Raw genomic sequence first — 23,965 nt, forward strand, 5'->3', positions numbered from 1 at the left:
AAAATAACACCAAGATTTTTGTGCTGTCGCAGAATAAACTTTCTGTCTTCACCGCTCTACTTTGTCTTATGGACCATGCTCAATAGCTAAGAGCTATTGAGCATGGTCTATAGCTCAATAGCTGGTGATCAAATAAACTGACTTTAACGACTGGTATGTTAAGAGGTGGAAGGGAAACAAAATACTGTTATTTGAGGTGCATTTCAGGGATCATGTTTTGACTTCACATGACATCAACTTCCCTGGCCATGTCAGCCGTGTCCCCAGTGTTTTGAGTATGATGGGCTTTAACATCCTTACTGCTGAAATAGCCCTTTGGCATGGCATGACCTGACATCACATTCACAGAGCTTTGCAACCTGTTCGCTCTCATTATTAAATGACCCATGGGCGAAATATGTTGTTTGTTCAGCCAGTGTTTATATGTTGGCTCGTTGCGTGATCCTGCTGTTATGAAAATCTCCGAGCACTCATATATTGAATTATGACATACCTTTAACTCTTCTGCTATCTTTATTGGAATTTTTTTCTTGGTTTGTTTGTACATTTCTTGTCTGAAAAGTGCATTTTTTGAATTTTTCTTGAGCAAAGGTTAAATCAAAACTTCCATCCATTATCCAAACCGCTTATCCTACACATAAAATCATGAAGTATAATACAGAATAAAAAAATATATTATGGGTTTGGTAAACTGAAGTTGGTCAGTATTTACTGGATTGAGCAAGAGACCAATAACACTGTCGTTTGACAATTGGTAGTTTGGTTCCTGGATTTCAAGAAAGGTTACTGTATTCTATCAGTGATTCACTACCGTTATGAATGTATACTTATGTATACAAATTAGTTGGGGCAGTGATGGTATGCTCTTTGTTATTGATTAATGTTATGTCAAGTTAATTTTGTTAGTTCATAATTTTTTATGTTCAAATATGTGAACACAGACTTTTGTTAGTCTTCATGTGCCTATTTTCTATTTCTGTGTGTGTGTGTGTGTGTGTGTGTGTGTGTGTGTGTGTGTGTGTGTGTGTGTGTGTGCGTGCGTGCGTGTGCGTGCGTGCATGTGTGTGTGTGTGTGTGCAGATACCACAGATGAAGCCAGTATCTTGGCTGCTGTCCAAAAAATTGGTGAACGAGTCAATGCCCATGGTTTGAATCTCCTTATCAACAATGCGGGCATTAACAAACCAGACTCACCGGCACCACTATCGCTTACTAATAAAACAGAGATGATGGAGGTGTACGAGACCAACGTTGTAGGACCGTTTCTCCTTGCAAAGGTTAGTTTCTTTCTCTTAATGCTTGTACTATTTACAAAATATGCAAACACACACAAAACCTGACTGGAACTACTAAAGGAGGCTTCTTGAAGAAAATGCACGAGTGGGCTAGCTAATAGCAGCTGGGAAAATAGACCCATACATGACCCTATCTACCTATTACTCTGAGATGGGGTTCACAAAATCTTACAAAAGATGACCATGAGGAATAAATCACTAGGTCACTTTTTTAACCTATTTTCAATCAGCTATTGCATCTTTGAGGGTGTTCCCAAAGGTCTCTACAGCCCTGCGTTTGGGGTAAAATGTTTAGCCGGGGTGAAACATACTTTTAATTAAATATGGACAGCCTATGCTGGTGATTTTGAAGATGGCTCAGTCTGCTGCACCTCTTCACTGTATGTCACAGTGACCTAAGTGCAGCAGCTTGATCACTGCAGCAGATACTGACAACAGCACTGTCTTCGAATTTTGCTGTACGTTGCCATGACGTACAGCTAAGATATGCATCAGCCGGAGCCATCGGTAAACTCAAAATTAACAGCACAGGCCTTTGAAATATAAGATTTAAACATTTATTTTACCCTGGCTAGCCTTCTGTCCTTCAATTAGTCCACCAAAAGCATTTTTCCTGGAGAAAATGTGAGTGAGCTACTTCATGACCCTAGCTAAGGTGATTTGCAGGTGGTTACCAAGCGTTTACTTTGTGTTACTAATTGGTTGATTCACAGCTACTATTCCTGAGCTATCGCTAGGTGGTTGTTAGCTGTTACCAAACACTCTAACTCTGTGGTTTCTGTATGGTTGCAAGGCAGTTATTTGGTGTTAGGAAGTGATTATTCAATGGTTACTAAATAGTTACTAAATATTCTAAGATTTTCATTGGGAGTGACGAAGAAGGACAGGATTAGGAACAATTAAATTAGAGGGACAGCTCAGGTTGGATGGTTTGGAGACAAAGCAAGAGAAGCCAGATTGAGATGGCTTGGACATGTATGTAGGAGAGATGCTGGGTATATTGGGAGAGGATGCTGAATATGGGTGATGCTGAATATAGAGCTGCCAGGGAAGAGGGAAAGAGGAAGGCCAAAGAAGAGGTTTATGGATGTGGTGAGGGAGGACATGCAGGTGGCTGATGTGACAGAGAAAGATGCAGAGGACAGGAAGAAATGGAAACGGATGATCCGCTGTGATGACCCCTAACAGGAGTAGCCAAAAGTAGTAGTACTAGTACTACATAGTTGCTAGGCTGTTGCTTATTCATTGCTAGCTGTTGTTAAGTGGTCGCTAAAGACCTTTTTCACAAATATGGCCGACGTATGGCGTCTGGGTAGTGTGGCGGTCTATTCCGTTACCTACGAACATGTGGATTTCCAGTTTGAATCCCCGTGTTACCTAAAGCTTGGTCAGGCATCCCTGCAGACACAATCCACTCTGTGCATAATTGTAGTCCACTGACTTCCAGTTTCTACAGCAGCTGTCATACCAGTTTGTTGGCTTGTGCTATTGACAATGGCATATCTTGATATGTACAACTTGAAACTTTTCACCCGTTTACTGGTATGTGCAGGTGAAAGTTTGTCGACAATTCTGTGTATGTCGTTAACATTTATCCATGATAAATCTTGCAGGCATCGCGAAAAATATGCCATTGTCAATAGCACACGCCAACAAACAGGAAACTGGTATGACCGCTGCAGTAGAAACAAGAAGCCAGTGTACAACAGTTATGCACAGAGACAATTGGCCATGTCTGCGGGTGGGAAGCCGGTGTCGGTACTTGATCTACTCGCCCTGCTCGGGGTCCTGCGACTACAGATGACATCACTACTTCACGCATTATGATTGGGTAGGGGCTTGGGTAGGGGCTAGTTCAGTTTAGGAACAGCGGGAAACAGTAGATTGACGTTAGACGCAGCTCAGGCCTTCAGCCCTCACGTGCATTCGCTCGTCCGGGGGTGGGGGGGCGGTCCTGAGCCTGCGGCCTCGCTCCTTAGACGCAGCTCGGGCCTTCGGCCCTTGCACCTTTACTAACCAACTCTATGTCAATTTGGATTGTAAAAACCTACACAGCTAAATAACTATAAAGCTAGCAACGCTAGCTAGCAACATAATCCGTGACGTCATATGTAGTCCAAGAACCCCGAGTTGATATTGTACTCAAGCAGAAATGGAACCCACACCGAATGTGGGTATGTCTCCTGGTCGCTGCACTAGCGCCTCCTCTGGTCGGTCGGGGATCCTGTTCGGGGGGTGGGGGAACTGGGGGGAATAGCGTGATCCTCCCATGCGCTACATCCCCCTGGCGAAACTCCTCACTGTCAGGTGAAAAGAAGCGGCTGTCGACGCCATATGTATCAGAGGAGGCATGTCGTAGTCTGCAGCCCCCCTCAGATCGGCCGAGGGGGTGGGGCAGCGACTGAGACAGCTCAAAAGAGTGGGGTAAGAAAAAGGGGGAAAAATCCAAAAAGAAAAAAATGGCCAACATACAGTGGCTTGCAAAAGTATTCATACCCCTTGAACCTTTCCACATTTTGTCACGTTTCGACCACAAACATAAATATATTTTATTGGAATTTTATGTGAAAGACCAACATAAAGTGGCACACAATTGTGAAGTACAAAGAAAATTATACATGATTTAAAAAAAAAATTTACAAATAAAAAACTGAAAAGTGCGGTGTGCAAAAGTATTCAGCCCCCCTGAGTCAATACATTGTGGAACTGCCTTTTGCTGCAATTACAGCTGCAAGTCTTTTGGGGTATGTCTCTACCAGCTTTGCACACCTAGAGACTGAAATTTTTGCCCATTCTTCTTTGCAAAACAGCTCAAGCTCAGTCAAATTAGATGGAGAGCGTTTGTGAGCGGCAGTTTTCAGATCTTGCCACAGATTCTCAATTGGGTTTAGGTCTGGACTTTGACTGGGCCATTCTAACACATGAATATGTTTTGTTTTAAACCATTCCATTGTAGCCCTGGCTTCATGTTTAGGGTCATTGTCCTGCTGGAAGGTGAACCTCCGCCCCAGTCTCAAGTCTTTTGCAGACTCCAACAGGTTTTCTTCCAAGATTGCCCTGTATTTGGCTCCATCCATCTTCCCATCAACTCTGAACATCTTCCCTGTCCCTGCTGAAGAGAAGCACCCCCAGAGCATGATGCTGCCACCACCATGTTTGACGGTGGGGATGGTGTGTTCAGAGTGATGTGCAGTGTTAGTTTTCCGCCACACATAGCGTTTTGCATTTAGGCCAAAAAGTTCAATTTTGGTCTCATCTGACCAGAGCACCTTCTTCCACATGTTTGCTGTGTCCCCCACATGGCTTCTGGCAAACTGCAAACGGGACTTCTTATGGTTTTCTTTTAACAATGGCTTTCTTCTTGCCACTCGTCCATAAAGGCCAGATTTGTGCAGTGCACAACCAATAGTTGTCCTGTGGACAGATTCCCCCACCTGAGCTGTGGATCTCTGCAGTTCGTCCAGAGTCACCATGGGCCTCTTGGCTGCATCTCTGATCACTGCTCTCCTTGTTCAGCCTGTAAGTTTAGGTGGACGGCCGTGTCTTGATAGGTTTGCAGTTGTGCCATACTCTTTCCATTTCCGGATGATGGATTGAACAGTGCTCCGTGAGATGTTCAAAGCTTGGGAAATCTTTTTATAGCCTAACCCTGCTTTAAACTTATCCACAACTTTATCCCTGACCTGTCTGGTGTGTTCCTTGGACTTCATGATGCTGTTTGCATCCCAATATTCTCTTAACAAACCTCTGAGGCCATCACAGAACAGCTGTATTTGTACTGAGATTAGATTACACACAGGTTGACTCTATTTAGTCATTGGGTCAACATTCGATCATTCAGCAATCATCAGGCAACTTCTGAAGGCAATTGGTTGCACTCAGAGAAAAGGGGGCTGAATACTTTTGCACACCGCACTTTTCAGTTTTTTATTTGTAAATTTTTTTTTAAATCATGTATAATCTTCTTTGTACTTCACAATTGTGTGCCACTTTGTGTTGTTCTTTCACATAAAATTCCAATAAAATATATTTATGTTTTTGGTCATAACGTGACAAAATGTGGAAAAGTTCAAGGGGTATGAATACTTTTGCAAGCCACTGTACTTCCGCTGCATCATAGAAGGTAAAGATCGGTTCTCCCCATTGCATGCAATGCTAAAGAGCCAACCTTTTGTCTCCTTCGGTTACATCTGTGATCACTTATTTTGTGACTCAACAAAGTGCAGGGGCGTCAATTCACCAGAAGCCAAGGTATGGCAAAGTCAGATGACGTCACATCTGACATTAAGTGACATCCAATCAAGTCCCTCAAATTCTCATTCCATCTCAACTCACTTTACACGGGTTTTGGGCCAATCAGAACTGAACCAGGTTTGCCCCTGATTTTCACCAAAGGTAGTCTGGAGTCTGCCACATGTCAGACGCTTTCCTGGATTGAGGACTTTACCATGTACTAATGGTTATCTGGTGTCAAGTGCGCCTAGCAAAAAAACCCACTAAGGCATCAGGCTGTTGTACAAGGATTGTGGTTGTAGTGGTGGCAATAAAAACAGAACATTGAAGACATCTGCGTGATTCTGATCAATCACCTACAGCGGGTTCTCCTTGACTAAATCCAGCACATTGTTAGCCGGGAAACTACAACTTTCCCACAAAGTGGTCCCTCGAGCCGGATACTAGAGCCCACTACAGTTTGAGAGTTCCCTGCCCGGATACCTTAAGGATTACAGCCTATCTGATACACCAAGTCGACCAGCACCACCACACACCACACCACCTGCTTCATCTCATCCACAACAAGAGCAAGAGAGCGAAGGACGTTCACCTGGCTCATGCTCTGCATCCCCAGTCAGCCAGGAGTGCTGCAGCCCCTCGCTGTGGGAAATAACTGATAAATGGGAATCTTCCGGCGACAACTGGTAGAAGGAGTGCCAGAGGCTTAAACGGGAACAGGAGAGTCTTTTACTATCGGTGCAACAACTCAGACTACAAAATGAAGAGTTCAGAGCGGGCACAGTGATCCCCATGCTCGCCACCAGCGTCAGCAAAATAATACAGCTGAGTCAGAGCCCCTCCACGGGGGGGGGGGGTGGGGGGGCAGCCCCGGGGAGGTGCCATGCCAAGGCTTAAGTCATACATTTCCCCACAGGGGGTGTAGGCAGCATTGCAAAGGGCGACACATCACCCCATCCTGTCAGCCATGCATCCTAGCCATGACCTGGAACGTGGACATCATCCAGAGTCATATCACCGCCTTTCAGTACGAGATGACTACTTCACTCAACACACTCCTAATGCAAGACAGTACAACACATTCCCATATAGCGTGTACTACAATGATTATTACTCCGAGTCAGCACTCACTGCGCCCCGTTCAAGACCCACCAATCGCAGGTACAAAGATGAACAACACGACATTCCAGAGAACAGTCATCTACAAACCCCAATTCTAATGAAGTTGGGACGTTGTGTAAAACGTCAATAAAAACAGAATACAATGATTTGCAAATCCTTTTCGACCTATATTCAATTGAATACACTACAAAGACAAGATATTTAATGTTCAAACTGGTAAACTTTGTTTTTTTGCAAATATTCACTCATTTTGAATTTGATGCCTGCAACACGTTCCAAAAAAGCTGGGACAGGGGCGTGTTTACCACTGTGTTACATCACCTTTCCTTTTAACAACACTCATTAAGCATTTGGGAACTGAGGACACTAAAGTTTTTAGGTGGAATTCTTTCTCATTCTTGCTTGATGTACGACTTCAGTTGCTCAGCAGTCCGGGGTCTCCGTTGTTGTATTTTGCGCTTCATAATACGCCACACATTTTCAATGGGAGACAGATCTGGACTGCAAGCAGGCCAGTCTAGTACCCGCACTCTTTTACTACGAAGCCACGCTGTTGTAACACGTGCAGAATGTGGCTTGGCATTGTCTTGCTGAAATAAGCAGGGATGTCCCTGAAAAAGACGTCGCTTGGATGGCAGCATATGTTGCTCCTAAACCTGTATGTACCTTTCAGCATTAATGGCGCCTTCACAGATGTGCAAGTTACCCATGATTCCATGGGCACCAACATACCCCCATACCATCACAGATGCTGGCTTTTGAACTTTGCGCTGATAACAATCTGGATGGTCCTTTTCCTCTTTAGCCCGAATGACACGATGTCCATGATTTCCAAAAACAATTTGAAATGTGGACTCGTCAGACCACAGCACACTTTTCCACTTTGCGTCAGTCCATCTCAGATGAGCTCGGGCCCAGAGAAGCCGGAGGCGTTTCTTGGTGTTGTTGATATATGGTTTTCGCTTTGCATGGGAGAGTTTTAACTTGCACTTGTAGATGTAGCGACGAACTGTGTTAACTGTCGATGGTTTTCCCAAGTGCTCCTGAGCCCACGTGGTAATATCCTTTACAGAATGATGTCGGTTTTTAATGCAGTGCTGCCTGAGGGGTCGAAGGTCATGGGCATTCAATGTTGGTTTTCGGCCTTGCCGCTTACGTGCAGAGATTTCTCCAGATTCTCTGAATCTTTTGAAGACATTATGGACTGTAGATGATGAAATCCCCAAATTCCTTGCAATTGTACGTTGAGAAACGTTGTTCTTAAACTGTTGGACTATTTGAACACGCAGTTGTTCACAAAGTAGTGAACCTCGCCCCATCCTTGCTTGTAAATGACTGAGCCTCTCGGGGATGCTCCTTTTATACCCAATCATGACACTCACCTGTTTCCAATTAACCTGTTCACCTGTGAAATGTTCCAAACAGGTGTTTTTTGAGCATTCCTCAACTTTCCCAGTCTTTTGTTGCCCCTGTCCCAGCTTCTTTGGAACGTGTTGCAGGCATCAAATTCAAAATGAGTGACTATTCGCAAAAAACAATAAAGTTTATCAGTTTGAACATTAAATATCTTGTCTTTGTAGTGTATTCAATTGAATATAGGTCGAAAAGGATTTGCAAATCATTGTATTCTGTTTTTATTCACGTTTTACACAACATCCCAACTTCATTGGAATTGGGGTTTGTAGCTGGGCACTGCCATTCCCCAGAGAGATCTGCCACCTCCAGAAAGTGCCATTATTCTCCAGAATGGCGCCGTCACCAGATCGAGAGCAGTCAAGCCCCACGTCTTCTTGGCTACCCTTCTGGAGGTGACTATTCGCCGTAGAGTCATAGATATCTACCTGAGCACCATCTCCCCAGACATGAAATTTTGATTCCACTTGGTCGTCAGCAGCGGACATATCGGGGACCTGCTCCAACCATCCCCGATTTCATCCACCCTATTCTAAGAGAGTTTGCCAGACTGAGGATTGCTCTGGACAATATCCTGCCTCGAGATGCCACAGAATACTTTAAATTCCAAATATTAGTGGATCATTTGAGGCTGGAAGACGCTCTGCTCATTGCTGACTCTTACAGCAATTCTCATTACCCCTTCACTGACACCATGGTGACCATGAACCAGCATTATGGGCAACCACATCAGCTGGCTCTTCAGCACATTGCAGAGCTTATGGACGGCCCCAACATAAAGAGTGACGATATCAAGTCATTCAGAATGTTTGCCCTGTGCATAAGATCTCTGGTCAGTATGTTGGAGCAGCTGGGGAGGAAAGGAAGAGTGGAACTGGAATGTGGATCCCATGTTTCTCGCCTGCTGGGTAAACTTCCACATGATCTAAGGTCTAGCTTTAGACGTTTCATCCACCCTCTAAGGATATCTAACCCCACACTAGTGGATTTGGCGTCTGGTTAGAATATGAACCCCAGGTCCAGGAAGATGTGTCACAGTATGGCAGTAGTTTGAGAGATGTCAACCCAAAGGGCAGAGAGATGAAGAGGGGGTCAAGTCAACTGCCAAGGTTTCAGTTCTCCAGTTGGGCTCAGCAGACCCGAAATCACCGAGAGAAATAACCATGGGAGCAGCTGAACATCACACCCCCAAGAAGTTTTGTACATTCTGTGATAACAACAAGCACTCACTCAACAACTGTGCCAACTTCAAGCTTCTCAGTGCTACCCAGAAATGTACCTGGGTACAAGACGATGGTCACTGTTGGCGCTGTGGTAGAAACCATCAAGCAGCGGATTGCAACTTGAAAATGTGCTGTAAGACTTGTAATAATCAACACCTCCTCGCTCTACACAAGAAGTAAAATTGTCAGAAAATGCAGATGGGGTGACAAGAAGCAAGAGCAAGCAAAATCAGGACCAGGCAAGCCCACTCTCCCAAATGAAACTGTAGAGGTGCTTTACATAGGTAAACCTCCCTGGGGACCCCATGTCCTCCAAAGTCTGCAAAGTGGTGCTCAGGAATAGAGATCAGACTCTGGAGACATATGCCATACTGGACGACGATTCAGAGCGCACCCTGCTTCTCCATTCAGCAACCCAGCAGTTGGGGATTAACGGTCAACCAGAAGACCTGCCTCTGTGAACAGTGGGGCAGCCGAAGCACCTGAGCTCCAGGTGCTTCATGGGGCAGCCGTCTTTTTCACCATCTTGCCAGCGAGTTCCCCTAAGCAGGTCTTCAACATCAAGATGGCCTTCACCACACCAAACCTTGGCTAGGAGAGCATACCTATCCTATCAAAGCCCTGTGGCAGAAATTCAGGCACCTGAGGGATCTTGCCATTCAGCAGTTTGACAGCATCTGTCCTGTCTTGCTCATAGGTTCTGACCCCATTTAATAACACCACTGGAACCAGCACACGTTGAGCCACCCAGGGCTCCGGTGGCCATTAGAACCTGCCTTGGATGGAGATTTCACGGTCCAACCCATGGGGTTAAACAATACCTCATGGAGCAACACTGCCTCTTCACAGCTTAGGGGGCTCCACCAGCAGACCTTTACCAACAAGTTGAAAGGTTATGGCAGATGGATGTGCTCCCCTGGCAGAGCGAAAAAGCCAGCATGAGATCAAGAAGCCATCAACTGCTTGTAGGTAATAACCCAGCGGGTGAAGATACGTAGATGTCATCTACCGCTATGCCACTCCTCTTCTCCGTGTCCAGAACTTCCTGCAACTACGTGCACTAAAGGAGGCCATGCTCCCTCAGCTCAGAAGCACAGAGAGGAGGCTCTCCAAAGCCCCAGCGCAAGCCTCAGCCTTCATAGCAGAGATACAGATGTTGGAAAAGCTGGTTACATTGTCAAACTGGAGCCTGGTGCAGAAGACACACCAACAAGTTGGTACATCCCCCACCGCATGGTGGAACATAATGGGAAGCACCGTGTAGTCTTCAATTGCTCCTTTCAGTTCCAGAGTGTTGATCTCAATAAACTTCTGCTCCCCTGACCAGCACTTAGGTCCTCTCTACTTGCTGTCCTCCTACGCTTTAGGGAACATGCTATTGCTGTGAGCAGTGACATACGTGGGATGTTCCATCAAGTTAGGCTCCTCCCAGAAGATCAGCCACTCGTCCACTTTCTCTGGAGAGATCTCAAACGCGAACAGCCCGCCATATACTAATACAGATTGCTCCCCTTTGGCACGACCTGCAGCCCCTGCTGCACCATATATGCTCTCCAAAAACACACCTTGGGCCACACTCAGCCTGGTGATGCAGTAAGGGAGTCAGTCTTCAAGTACTTCTATGTAGATGTAACCCACATGATTACATGTACCCTGTGACGTATGTAAGTTCCACGAGTAGCCTCTAGGAGGCACACGAGCTACAGAGTTTAAACCATACAAACAACCGTCAACAATAGAGAAGAGAAATACGGATATTTAGAAATACGGACAACTTTGACTATGGATACTTGAATTATTGATATTTGAACTACGGATATTTGAGCTACAGGACATTTGAACTACGACAAAAAAGATCCCTCCCACGAGGCTTCCTTGACAGATGATCTCCTGTTGAAGGAAGAAGGAAAACTCTTTTCTCTTGTGTTTTGTACGCTTCTGGAATCCTGACTGGTTTTTTTAGTACCCCGAACAGCCCCCCTTGCTACACCTTTTGGAACCCTTGGATACCCCCTTTGGATTGCCCCCATCATCGCCCTGGATTTGGATTCATCATCATCGCCTCTACATTAACTTGCCCCTGTGCTTGTGGTAGGATCTGGACATTGCACCTTGCACAGATTGGAAGACTGAATCATTCCCCGTTTTCTTTTCTGTATTATTTTCTTTGAGTGCACTCATACTTTATTTTGGATTATTTTCTTTAATTTGTTAGTGTAGAATATACGGATGATCCGCTGTGGCGACCCCTAACGGGAGCAACCGAAAGTAGTAGTAGTAGTAGTAGTAGTAGTTAGTGTAGAATATGGCTGCATAAGTAATATATTAGAAGGGTATAAAATAGAATATAGATAGATATAGACAATAAATAGAATATTAGGAAGAACTTTTAAAAAGTATAATAGAGTAAAAAAAATATATATATAACACATCTAATTTAGTATTGATATTGAAATAACTTTACTTTGAACTGTTGAAATAAATTGGGTTTTTTTCTGTGATGCCTCAGAGCAGGCATACTGCTCTGTGGCATATTTCAGAACTGAATGTCCCAGTGGTGAGGTTGAGGTGGCATTCCTCACTGCACAGTCTAGAATGACTCCAAAGAAGCAACAATCTACCCCATGCCTGGAGCTGCGTGCTACCTTGTCAGGAGCTCAAATAGCCAAACTACTCAAAACTGAGTTAACACTCCCCATTGAACAGGTTGTATTATGGACTGACACCACCACTGTATTCACCTGGCTGAAGTCGGACTCATGCTGCTATAAGGTGTTCGTGGGCACCAGGGTGGCAGAGATCCATGACCTCACTGCGGGTGACACCTGCCATTATGTGGAGTCTGCCACAAATCCTGCAGATGACATTACATGGGGAAAGCCCCTCTCTGCACTAACAACCAACAGCCGCTGGAGGTGTGGCCCTCCCTTTCTTCTCATCAGACCAGATCAGTGGCCAGAGACCCCCCAACTCCACACAACTGCAGTTCACAGTGAGGAAATGAGAAAGCCAGCCTTCTGTGGACTCGCATCTGCACTGCCTATATCTGATGCCACTCAGTTCACAACCTTCAGTGATCTCAGAACGGCAACCGCTCAATCATTACATGGGGCGGCAAAAGATGCACTCACAGCTGATAAGTATCATAAGGCCCAAACCTCCCTCCTCCAATGAGTGCAGCAAGACTGCTTCCTCACAGATCTTGCCCAGCTGAAGTCAAAAAAGCCAGTGCTAAGCAGCAGCCACCTCCTCACTCTGGCCCCAGAACATGATGAAAATGATGAGCTCATCCGTGTAGGTGGCCACCTATGCCACAGTAATCAGCTCGATCCAGAGGCCATCTATCCAGTCGTGCTTGATGCCAAACACCCAGTCACACAGCTGATCATTAAAGACTTTGATGAACAGCTACACCATCCTGGCCCTGAAAGAGTATTTGCAGAGATTCGTTGCAAATATTGGATTCCATGGGGCAGAGAGGCCATTCGATGGCACACAGAGAAGCCATACCTAGACATCTGTAAGGTTGTTGTGATCATGGACCCTAAGTCACCTTGATCATTGTGGCCAGTAGGAATAGTCACCAACCTTTCCCCTGGACTTGACGACAAAGTAAGATTTGCTGAAATCAAGGTGGGTGACCGTACTTACATACGTCCAGTCGCTAGACTTATTCAACTCCATTCATTGCCACACTAATTGATGGACCGCTGATCCCGTAATGGTCCTGGACTGCCATCCGTGATGAAACCCTGTGACTTATAACCTGATAATCAAAGGGCCTTTTTGGGATTGATTCAGATTTCCTCCAGAAATCTGGGGGTGGCCGTTGAAAAGGCCCTATCTAGCAGCGACATTCTCACCATAATGTTCTTCCTCACTCTCTCTCCCCCCACCAGAATTCCGCCTCACTTTGAGCCAATCAGAACTGAGCCAGGTTCGCCCCTGGTTTTCACCAAAGGTAGTCTGAAGTCCGCCACATGTCAGACGCTTTCCTGGATTGAGGACTTTACCATATACCTTACCCTTCCTTTATGGTAATTATTGTTATCTGGTGTCAAATGCGTCTGGCAAAAAACCACTGAGACATCAGACTGTTGTACAAGGATTGTGGTTATAGTGGTGGCGATAAAAACAGAAAATTGAAGACATCTGCGTGATTCTGATCGATCACCTACAGTGGGTTCTCTTTGACTAAATCCTGCACATAGTTTGCCGGGAAATTACAACTTTCCCACAAGGTTTATCATGTAACTACTTATGTAGTTGTAAGGTGGTTTCACACTACATTGGTATAAGGCAGATGCAAGGAGCTTGTCAAGTGGTTTCAGGATATGAACAAGTGGTTAAGTTCTGCTTGATTGTTGATAAGTGGTCAGAAAAATCCACCATTTGACCAATGTACCCCCGAATGCATAAAATGCAGGATATTTTCGATTAAAAAAAAATTTTTTTTGATTGTGGAAATTAATAGTGAATACTGTGGTGAGTACTGAATTTGCACTGCTCCCTTGCAGTGTGCTTTATATTGTCATGCATTTATTTATGCAGCGATGACATAGTCAAGCCCTTTCACTTAATAGTAAATACAATGCTGTTATAGAATCCAATAGTGTTTTGTTGTTGTTGTTGTTGTTGCTGTTGGTCTTAGCAGTAATTCAGACAGTTGTTTCAGAATTTGGCTGTAGTTGCATGCCCAAGTGTAGATAAATCCTCATTGTTGTCCTCTCTCTCGTTGTAGTATTCACAATTTTTTCTCTGAATATCATTAATGTGTGTGTTAATAGAGCAATATAATAAACTTTTGGCTTCACTTGTGACAGTATGTGACTTGCCATGTCATTTTCCTCCAAGTAAAAGGAAATTGCCTGGCTTGAGGTCCTGTGGAGTTGACAGATTTGGGGTGCTGGCCAAATGGTTCCTAAGTCATTAGCAAAGGTAGTAGCAAGGTTTATTTTTAACTATTTGCCCACTGTTTGCCAGGTTGTTGCTTAGTGGTTGTTACGTCATTGATAGGGACTCACCACATAGTTTTAAGGTGGCTGGCTGATAAGAGATTGCTAAATGGTTTCTAGGTCATTATGCAGGTATTGGGGACAAATGACACTACACAGGTATACTGTCTTTCTGACATCATTGAATACCTTCATAAATGCCTAATTTGTGCAGGTATTGAGTGTTGTTAGAGAGAGGGAGGAATTGTCCAGCCAGTAAGCAAAGGCCACCTACCCCTAGTTATATTTACGTATACAGTTTTGTGTTTTAGTAGACATTGGCTTGAGAGTGACAGTGTGAGTTCAAGGATCAAGCAGTGATATGTTGAGTAGAATGTGGAACCTATCCTTACAAGAAAAACTTTTGTAAATGTGACTCTTACTATCTGCACTGTGGAGGAGTCTGCTCAATGTCTGTCTGATCCCAAATAAAGATGCTAGGGCTCACCACAATGTCCTTTACAGCATCCTTATGCGTCAAGAGTAAATATTGCAACAGTGATCTGCTTCCTTTATGGTAATTGTGTGATGACAAGATTGATTTCCCAGCAAAGAAGGAAAATGTTGCAATCACAGCATGGATGCTATACCCTCCAAAGCACATACACACATGCAACCTTTACCGTCATTAAGCCATCGAGGGGTCATGTGTGAAGAGGGGGCTGGTACCATCATGATGGTAAATGACTTGCAGAAGTTTGAAAACTCAATACTGTAACATTACCACTAATGTCCCATACCAGGAACTGTGTGAACAAAGGCATTATGTTAGCCAAGATGAGCAAGTAAGATGCACTTTGACATATATGAACCAATTATAAAGTTCTCAGAAGCTGACCAGATTATTCAGCAATACTAATTACCCTTAATATTCTCATAAAAGGCTGTTAAAAAAAACAACAACAGGATTGCTGGGTTGTGGCTTGATATTTAACATTTCCTGTATTTGAGTTATTGACAGAAAAACAACAAATGCTTATAAGTTTACAATAAAACAAATCTTCTATATCTTGCTTTGCTCACTAAATAAAATTAAATTAAATTAAAAAAATAAAATAAAAGGGTACATTTGTTCCATGTATCAGAAATATATAAACCATATACTGCATAGCTACCCTGCCCCCAACAAACTTAAACAGGCTTTAACAGATCCTGATTCACAAAAATACAACTTTGGATAAGATGTCTATTAGGAATTGATATTTAGGACACGTTTGAATTAATTAAGCATTTTGGATCAGATTCATGTGCTTTTGTCTCACTGCAGTATCCAAAGCATTAAAAAAGTGTTGTGCAGGAGAGACTGTTCATCCATACAACATACTATAAAAAAATGAGTATTTTATCATGTATTTCATTAACATGTGGCAAAAATGGTAAATTGGGTGGACTCTGGGATAAAGGGGCTCCTTAAAATTACAGCAGACAAAGAGATTAGATGGCAGATCTAATTCTAACCCTCTGTTGCAAGATGTAACTTCCAGGAAAAGACAGCGGAGGATTTAAGTGGAGTTGGTGATAAGTGAATAACCGATTAAAATAACACCAAGGTGTTTCTTGTGTGTGGAAGCAGAAAGTGCTGCCTTTACCAGAAAATTGGCTGCAATATGTTCTGTTAATGTTAGGTAATGTAAATGTGTTTCGAATGTAATGTGGTTTAAGGATTTTTATTTATTATCATATTCTGTCTGTATGACACGCGTGCCCACGGTGCTACCTGAGACCATTAACATGGGCACATGGAGGAATTCAATAAAAAAAATATTTAATATACTTTTCTTGATAGAAAAAACATTAACATAAAATATAGCCTAGTGATGAAGAAAAGGAATAATTCGATTTAACATAGTCTCAAAATACACTGTTGTTTTTGACAGCAAGAGGCACACTATTGACGTGGCCTACCATAGCCCTCCTCCCCCTCCCTCTGATCTGCCCGGGAGTGCAGCATTACAGCAGTAGTGAAAACGTAGCATAGGTCAAGAACAACTGACGATGGCAGAAGCAAAAAAAAAAAAGTAGGTTGTCTAATATTAGCCTCTTTCAGCCATCTAGATTGAACCCAAGTTCTGCAAACTCACAATGAAAATGAACTGGCACTCGGATCAGGGCTGTTTTTTTTTTAATGGCACAGGACATCCAAAAGGTTGCCGACCCCTGATTTAGGAGAAACTCTGAGTAATGGGTGTGTCAGTCCTAATTTTAGACCAAAAATTTAGGAGTCTTAAGAGTATTTCTCAAAGGGTTTTAGTGTTAAAACCAGCTCCTACATCTGTGAAAGGTTAGGGGTAGTCAAAGACTCCTAAGTCGAGCAGTCTGGGTAGTGTAGCGGTCTATTCCGTTGCCTACCAACACGGGGATTTGCCGGATCAAATCCCCGTGTTACCTCCGGCTTGGTCGGGCATCCCTACAGACACAGTTGGCCGTGTCTGCGAATGGGAATGCCGGATGTGGGTGTGTGTCCTGGTCGCTGTCCTCCTCTGGTCTGGCGGGGCGCCTGTTCAGGGGGTAGGGGGAATTGGGGGGAATAGCGTGATCCTCCCACGCGCTACGTCCTCCTGGCGAAATTCCTCCCTGTCAGGTGAAAAGAAGCGGCTGGCTCCTCCACATGTATCGGAGGAGACAGGTGGTAATCTGCAGCCCTCCCCAGATCGGCAGAGGGGGTGGAGCAGTGACCGGGACAACTCAGAAGAGTAGGGTAATTGGTCGGATACAATTGGGGAGGGGGGGGGCTTTTAAATCCATCCATGATCCAAACCGCTTATCCTGCTCTCCGTGATTCCTAAGTCACTAAAACCAAATCACAAACAATCCTAAAATGGCGGCTGCAGCTGCTGGCGGCAATCCACTGGTCAACATTTTAGAAACATTTAATGATACCGAGCTTTTAAAAAGGTATCGCTGTGGTGGACACGTATTGGGGACAGAATTCAACCCAGGAACTAAGGGTTAAGTCATGGTTACCCTGGCAGGTTAACGCAGGGTTAAGTTATGGTTGTCCAGCCAGTTTTCTGGTTATTCTTGCCGCCTCCGCTCAGTCGAGCTGTGGTTTTGTTGTCTCTCTGATTTACCGTGGATTAAAGAAAGTTGCCTACACGGCTAAAGTGTGAACCTACGGTCTTCTCCGTTCCTTCGGCTCTACACTGGTGACCCCGACGTCGGTTTTCGGATAAGTTTTCTGAAACCACACACATTATGGCTACGAACGCCGTTGCAATTAAACTGCCGGAGTTTTGGGAGTCTTCCGCGGCTACGTGGTTCACACAGGCTGAGGCACAGTTCGCGCTCAGAGACATAACAGCGGACGAGACCAGGTACTACTACGTAGTGGCAGCGCTGGGGGGCGCTACGGCTTCCAGGATAAGCGGTTTCATAACCAACCCACCGGCCGATGGTAAATACGCCGCACTTAAACATCTCCTCCTTGAAACTTTTGAACTGTCAACAACGGAGAGAGCACGTCGCCTCTTCGCAATTCAGAGCTTGGGAGATGGCAAACCATCGGAGCTAATGAGCAGGATGTTAAACCTACTGGGTCAAGAAAAGCCATGTTTCCTGTTTATGGAGCTGTTTCTGCGCAACATGCCGCCCCACGTCCAGACTGCGCTCGCTAACTCCACCATCACTGATCCCCGTGAGCTGGCAAAGGAGGCTGACCGATTCTTCGTCGCTACACAACGTTCCTCCCATGCCGGGGTGCTGGCTCCTACCTTCACTGGCCCCCCGCCGACATCGCGGGCGTGGCCCGACGGTGGCGCCACAGCATCAGACCGCTACAAGCCCTCTGGACTCTGTATGTACCACGCTCGATTTGGTGCGAAAGCTAAACGGTGCCGTTCCCCCTGCAACTACAGGCCGACGGGAAACGAGAGGGCCAACACTCAGTAGTGGCCATGAGTGTTGGCGATACGAGCAGGCTACTCTTCATCCTCGACACCATCTCCGGTCGGCGATTTCTTTGTGACACGGCGCACAGAGGAGCGTCCTCCCTGCTACTGACGTCGACATCATGGGCGGGGAGCGGGGCTCCCAGTTGGCGACGGCTGACGGCAGCCCTATCCACACCTACGGCGTGCGGTCTGTAGAACTGTGTTTTGGTGGACAACGTTTCACGTGGGAGTTCGTCATGGCCAATGTAACGCTTCCCCTCCTCGGAGCTGATTTTTTGTGCGCTTACGGTTTGCTCGTGGACATTCAGAACAGCCGTCTGGTCGATGCCTTAACCTTCTCCTCCTTCGCATGTACGCGGAGGGAAGCGGCCTATGCAGGTCTAGCCAACTCTCTCTCAGAAGCAGAGAAGTTCAACCGCCTCCTCGCTGAGTTCCCTGACCTCACCCAGCCTACCTTCTCTGCACCCACCGCTAAGCATGGGGTGGAGCATCACATTGCTACGAAGGGGCCCCCGGTCTACGCCAGAGCCAGGCGTCTCGACCCCGCCAAACTCGCCATTGCCAAGTCTGAGTTCGAGCACCTGGAACGCATGGGGATTATCCGCCGCTCTGACAGCCCGTGGGCGTCCCCACTCCACATCGTCGCTAAGCCTGATGGAGGTTGGCGCCCATGCGGGGACTACCGCCGACTAAATGACGCCACCACGCCCGACCGCTATCCTGTCCCGCATATCCAGGACTTTTCTGCAAACCTGTCTGGCAAACGCGTCTTCTCAAAAGTCGACCTGGTCCGTGGTTATCATCAAGTTCCCGTGCACCCCTCAGACATCCCCAAGACAGCGGTGACTACCCCATTCGGCCTATTTGAATTCCTACGAATGCCATTTGGACTCAAAAACGCGGCCCAGTCCTTTCAGCGGCTGATGGATTCAGTGCTCCGTGGCCTTCCTTTCATCTTCGTCTATTTGGACGACATACTCATCGCCAGCGCCTCCGAGGAAGAACACCTGTCCCATTTTCACGCCCTCTTCACACGCCTCAGCCAGCATGGGCTGATCGTCAACCCGGCGAAGTGCCGGTTCAGGCTGACGGCCATTGATTTCCTCGGGCACCGCATCACTGGGGACGGGGCAGTCCCCCTGCCCTCAAAGGTGGAAGCGGTGGCGGCCTTTCCGCGCCCCCAAACAGCTCGTGCGCTGAGGGAGTTCATCGGGATGGTGACATTCTACCACCGCTTCATTCCCCGAGCCGCCTTTATCATCCGGCCACTGTACGAGGCGCTGAAAGGCATGTCCCCCAACCAGGCGGTCGACTGGACAGCAGAGCGGGACCGTGCGTTCACCGAGACTAAAGCTGCGCTCTCCCAGGCTACCCTGCTAGCGCATCCTTCACCTACAGCGCCTATTTCCACAGCCACGGATGCATCGGACTATGCTGTTGGTGCGGTTCACGAGCAGTGGGTGGAGGGGGCTTGGCAGCCTTTGGCCTTTTTCAGTCGCCAGCTTACACCCCGAGAGCGCAAGTATAGTACTTTTGACAGGGAACTCCTCGGTCTCTGGCTCGCCGTCCGGCATTTCCGTTTCCTGCTAGAGGGCCGCGAGTTTACTGCGTACGTGGACCACAAGCCCCTCACGTTTGCCATGTCCAAGACGGCCGAGCCATGGTCCGCTCGCCAGCAGCGACAACTCTCCTACATTTCGGAATTCACTACCGACATCCAGCACGTCGCTGGTAAGTCTAACCAGGTAGCTGACTGCCTCTCTAGGGCAGTGATTGGAGCGGTCCACCTAGGCCTGGACTATGCACAGATGGCCGCTGACCAGGCCACGGACCCGAGCATCCTCCGTCTCCGGACCTCCGACACGGGGCTCCGCCTGCAGGACGTTCCTTTCAGCGACACAGGTGTCACCCTCCTGTGTGACGTCTCCACAGGACAGCCCAGGCCCATCGTCCCGCACAGCTGGAGACACCCCGTATTTGAAGCTGTGCACGGCCTCTCTCATCCAGGCGGTAAGCCATCCGTGCGCCTGACCTCTGCTAAGTTTGTGTGGGAGGGACTTAAGAGAGACGTGAAAGCGTGGGCCGACTCGTGTGTTGCCTGTCAGCGGGCTAAGATACACCGCCACATTAAGGCGCCCCTGGAATGCTTCGCAGTGCCGGAGAGACGATTTGACCATGTCCACGTCGACCTGGTTGGTCCCCTACCCCCCTCCCATGGGTTCACCTACCTCTTCACTGTGGTGGACAGGACTACGCGGTGGCCTGAAGCTGTTCCCCTGGCATCCACGACGTCTGCTGATGTGGCCCGGGCTTTTATTGGGTCGTGGGTCTCACGTTTCGGTACGCCTTTCGACCTTTCATCTGACCGCGGGCCACAGTTTACCTCAGAGCTATGGAATGCTGTGGGTGAGGCTCTGGGCGTCAAGCTTCATCGCACTACCGCCTACCACCCTCAGGCGAACGGCCTATGTGAGCGCTTCCACCGGTCCATGAAGGCTGCGCTTCGGGCTACTCTCAAGGACTACAACTGGGTCGACAAGCTCCCATGGGTCATGCTGGGCCTGCGGACCGCCCCGAAGGAAGACCTACAAGCCTCCTCTGTGGAGCTGGTGTACGGCACGCCGCTGCGAGTCCCAGGCGATTTCATGCCCAACGCAACGCGTCCCTGGTCAGCTGTGGACCAACGAGCCTCCTTGCTGGACGGGGTCAGACCTTTCACACCCGTCCCTACCGCCCAACACGGCGCTCCGGTGTCCCAGGTGCCCCCAGGTCTGCAGTCAGTGGACTACGTATTCATCCGTCACGACGCACACCGCCCCCCTCTGCAACCCCCTTATGACGGCCCCTTCCGCGTCCTGGAACGGGGAACTAAGCACCTGGTGGTGGATTTTGGGGGCACGGCCGAGCATGTTTCAGTGGACCGAGTTAAACCCGCATACCTGGACTTGACGCAACCGTTGGAGTTAGCCCAACCTCCTCGTCGCGGTCGTCCCCCGGCTCCGCCTCCTCCCCCCGTGGAGGCCCGCGCTGCCTCTTCTGCTCCTCAGGCCGACCTCCACAGGCCCGGCTCAATGCCTCCCAGAGACACTCCGGCCCCTGTTACCCGGAGCCGCCGCGGACGGCCTTTCGTCCCCCCGCGCCTGCCTGACTTCGATTACTAGGGCAAATTCTGGGGGGGCTCATGTGGTGGACACGTATTGGGGACAGAATTCAACCCAGGAACTAAGGGTTAAGTCATGGTTGCCCTGGCAGGTTAACGCAGGGTTAAGTTATGGTTGTCCAGCCAGTTTTCTGGTTATTCTTGCCGCCTCCGCTCAGTCGAGCTTTGGTTTTGTTGTCTCTCTGATTTACCGTTGATTAAAGAAAGTTGCCTACACGGCTTAAGTGTGAACCTACGGTCTTCTCCGTTCCTTCGGCTCTACATCGCCTTAATTGATACCTTTTTAAATCTTTAAAAAAACTTTTCCAAAAAAAAAAAGTTTTTTAAATCGACACGGCCCCTGTCTGGAGCTGCGCCCGAGGAGGAAACACCGAGGGCGGTCTGACAGGACGCGGAAGCGGGGCGGGCTAAGTCAGCTGCTAGCTCATGCAGACCGGCAGTTCCAACAGTCATCCTGGCTGGCGTTCGTATGTGTGTTCTTGTAGTTTTTGGATGGGTTTTTGTCTTTGTGTTGCACTGTTGTGGGCTGGGGAAAACGGCATTTCGTTTGAAATGACAAATAAAGTGTTCCTGATTAATTGTGAGGGCATTATGATCATAGTAGAGCTAGTCAGGGATGCAGTCATTTCACTAACAAACAAACAACCACAACCCATTAACTCCGGAGATAACGGCTGTGACAACTCTACGCTACTTGGCCACAGGGAAAATGTATCTATGCAGCACTGACAAACTAGGTATATCTCGGTCATCTGTCAGTTGTTAAGGCTGTAGGCCTAGCAGGAGCTGAGGACTCAAAAGCGGACTCGTAGACAAAAGGGGAAGACTTTGTGGAAGTCTAATGAAATTAGAAGTCACTGCAGAATGTCAAACTGTAGACAGCAAAAACAAAGGGCAAGATGCAATCCAACTGAATAATTTCAGAAAGGGAAAAAAAATCACAACAAAGGTAAAGGTAGGGCTCAGACAAAATCAGTAGTAAAAACGGGCAGAGATTAAGGCACAGAGAGGGAATAAATCGAGCATATGTAAACAGGGGCTTGACAGAACACATGCGGCAAAGACAGACTCAAATCAAAGAGCAAAATATTAAACAAGATAAGCTTCACAATGAAGAGATGACTTGACAAGATAATCTGACAAGGAGTGTTTATCCAGGCATGGCTTAAAAGCTGTGACTGATGAGGCAAGTGGAAACAGGTGTGGAATACATGGGTTGACTGAGGACAAAACCAGGGACAGGAACTGCCAAGACAAAACAGGGGAGAACTTCAAAATAGAATAGGAAGGACAACAGACAATGATAAAGATAATGGGCTGACTGAAACTATGGGAGAAAATGACTGCTAAAAATAGCTAACTGAACTAAACTAAGAGACATAGTAAAATGTCATTTTCAACAAAAAAGAAGGCAGTTCCCGCAGGAGATGAGGAGGGATGGATGATACCAGCAGCCAGTGATTCCAAAATGCATTTGTTCATGACTTTATTTCAGAGGGAGTAAAGTCGACCCTTAGGGGGAGTGGCACTCAGAAGGAGATCTACTGCACAGCATAGGGCCTATGAGGGGGGAGGGAAAGTGCACTAGACTTGCTGAACACAGGTTTGAGGTCAGGATCACATTACAAAAGTCTGGGAATTCCTCAACGGCTGTGGGGAAAGAAGAGACAGGGATCATGGCAGACCCTAAGACATGGACAGGCAGAAGGGGCTCCACCCCAAAATAGTGTTGTCAGCCCAGTTTGTGAGGATTGTCCAAAGACAACCAGGGGAAACCAAGAACAGTGGGGTGGGTACATGAGGATTCTCCATGATATGAAAGGAGATTACCTCTGAGTGGTTGCCTGAAATTCTTAATGACACAGGAACTGTTTTGTGGGTGATGGAACTCAGACAGGTGCCATCTAGGGCTTGGGCAGTGAGAGGTTGATCCAGGGCTTGTACAGGAATCCCACGCTTCTTGGCAGTGGCAGAACATATGAGATTCCTATCAGCTCCAGAATCAAGAGCACAGAGAGCATGGAACTGATTATCACTGATGAGCACTACAGGTAAATAAGGAATGTCTGATTGGGGTGTGATTCTGGATAGTGCCCACCAGGCCCCCTAAACTCACTGGTGGGGATCTCCTTTTAAAGGACAGGACCGGCAAAAATGATTAATTTGACCACAGTAAAACATGCCTTCATTTCCTGTTGGTGCTGTTGCTCCTCCGCTGTCATCCAGACTCAGTCCAGCTGCATAGACTCGGCAGGTAGGCTAGTGGGCTGAGAAGTGAATGGTCTTATTCTAGTATTCACGTGAGTCCTCTCTTTCACCCTCTGTCTGATGTGTGTATCAATGTGACCCGCCAGGTCCATAAGGCTTGAAAGATCTAAGGGCAGTTCTCATGAAACTAATTCATCCTTAACTGGATCCGATAAACTATTCAAAAATGTGTCAAAGAGGGCCTGATCATCCCACCCGCATGAAGATGCCAACGTGCGGAACTCAATGGCATAAACAAACTGAACATGTACCTTGTCAAAGCCCCATGATCTCCCTCGCTGCCTCTCTGCCAGAAAAAAAACTGGTCAAAATCTCCCCTCATCTCATATGTGAACTCCTAGTAGTTGGAGTAGCATGGAGCATTGGC

General features: G+C 46.9%; 1 protein-coding gene across 1 annotated transcript in view; it reads left to right on the forward strand.

Moving 5' to 3' along the window:
* zgc:158868 (uncharacterized protein LOC791147 homolog) overlaps window positions 1-23,965 on the forward strand; it is a 61,919-nt gene that overhangs the window by 18,702 nt on the left and 19,252 nt on the right. The window contains exon 3 of the mRNA XM_056282522.1: window positions 1,081-1,277. Coding sequence (XP_056138497.1) covers window positions 1,081-1,277 — 197 coding nt within the window. The remainder of the gene's footprint in view (window positions 1-1,080; window positions 1,278-23,965) is intronic.

Source organism: Lampris incognitus, chromosome 6, assembly GCF_029633865.1.
Source record: "Lampris incognitus isolate fLamInc1 chromosome 6, fLamInc1.hap2, whole genome shotgun sequence".
NCBI lineage: Eukaryota > Metazoa > Chordata > Actinopteri > Lampriformes > Lampridae > Lampris > Lampris incognitus.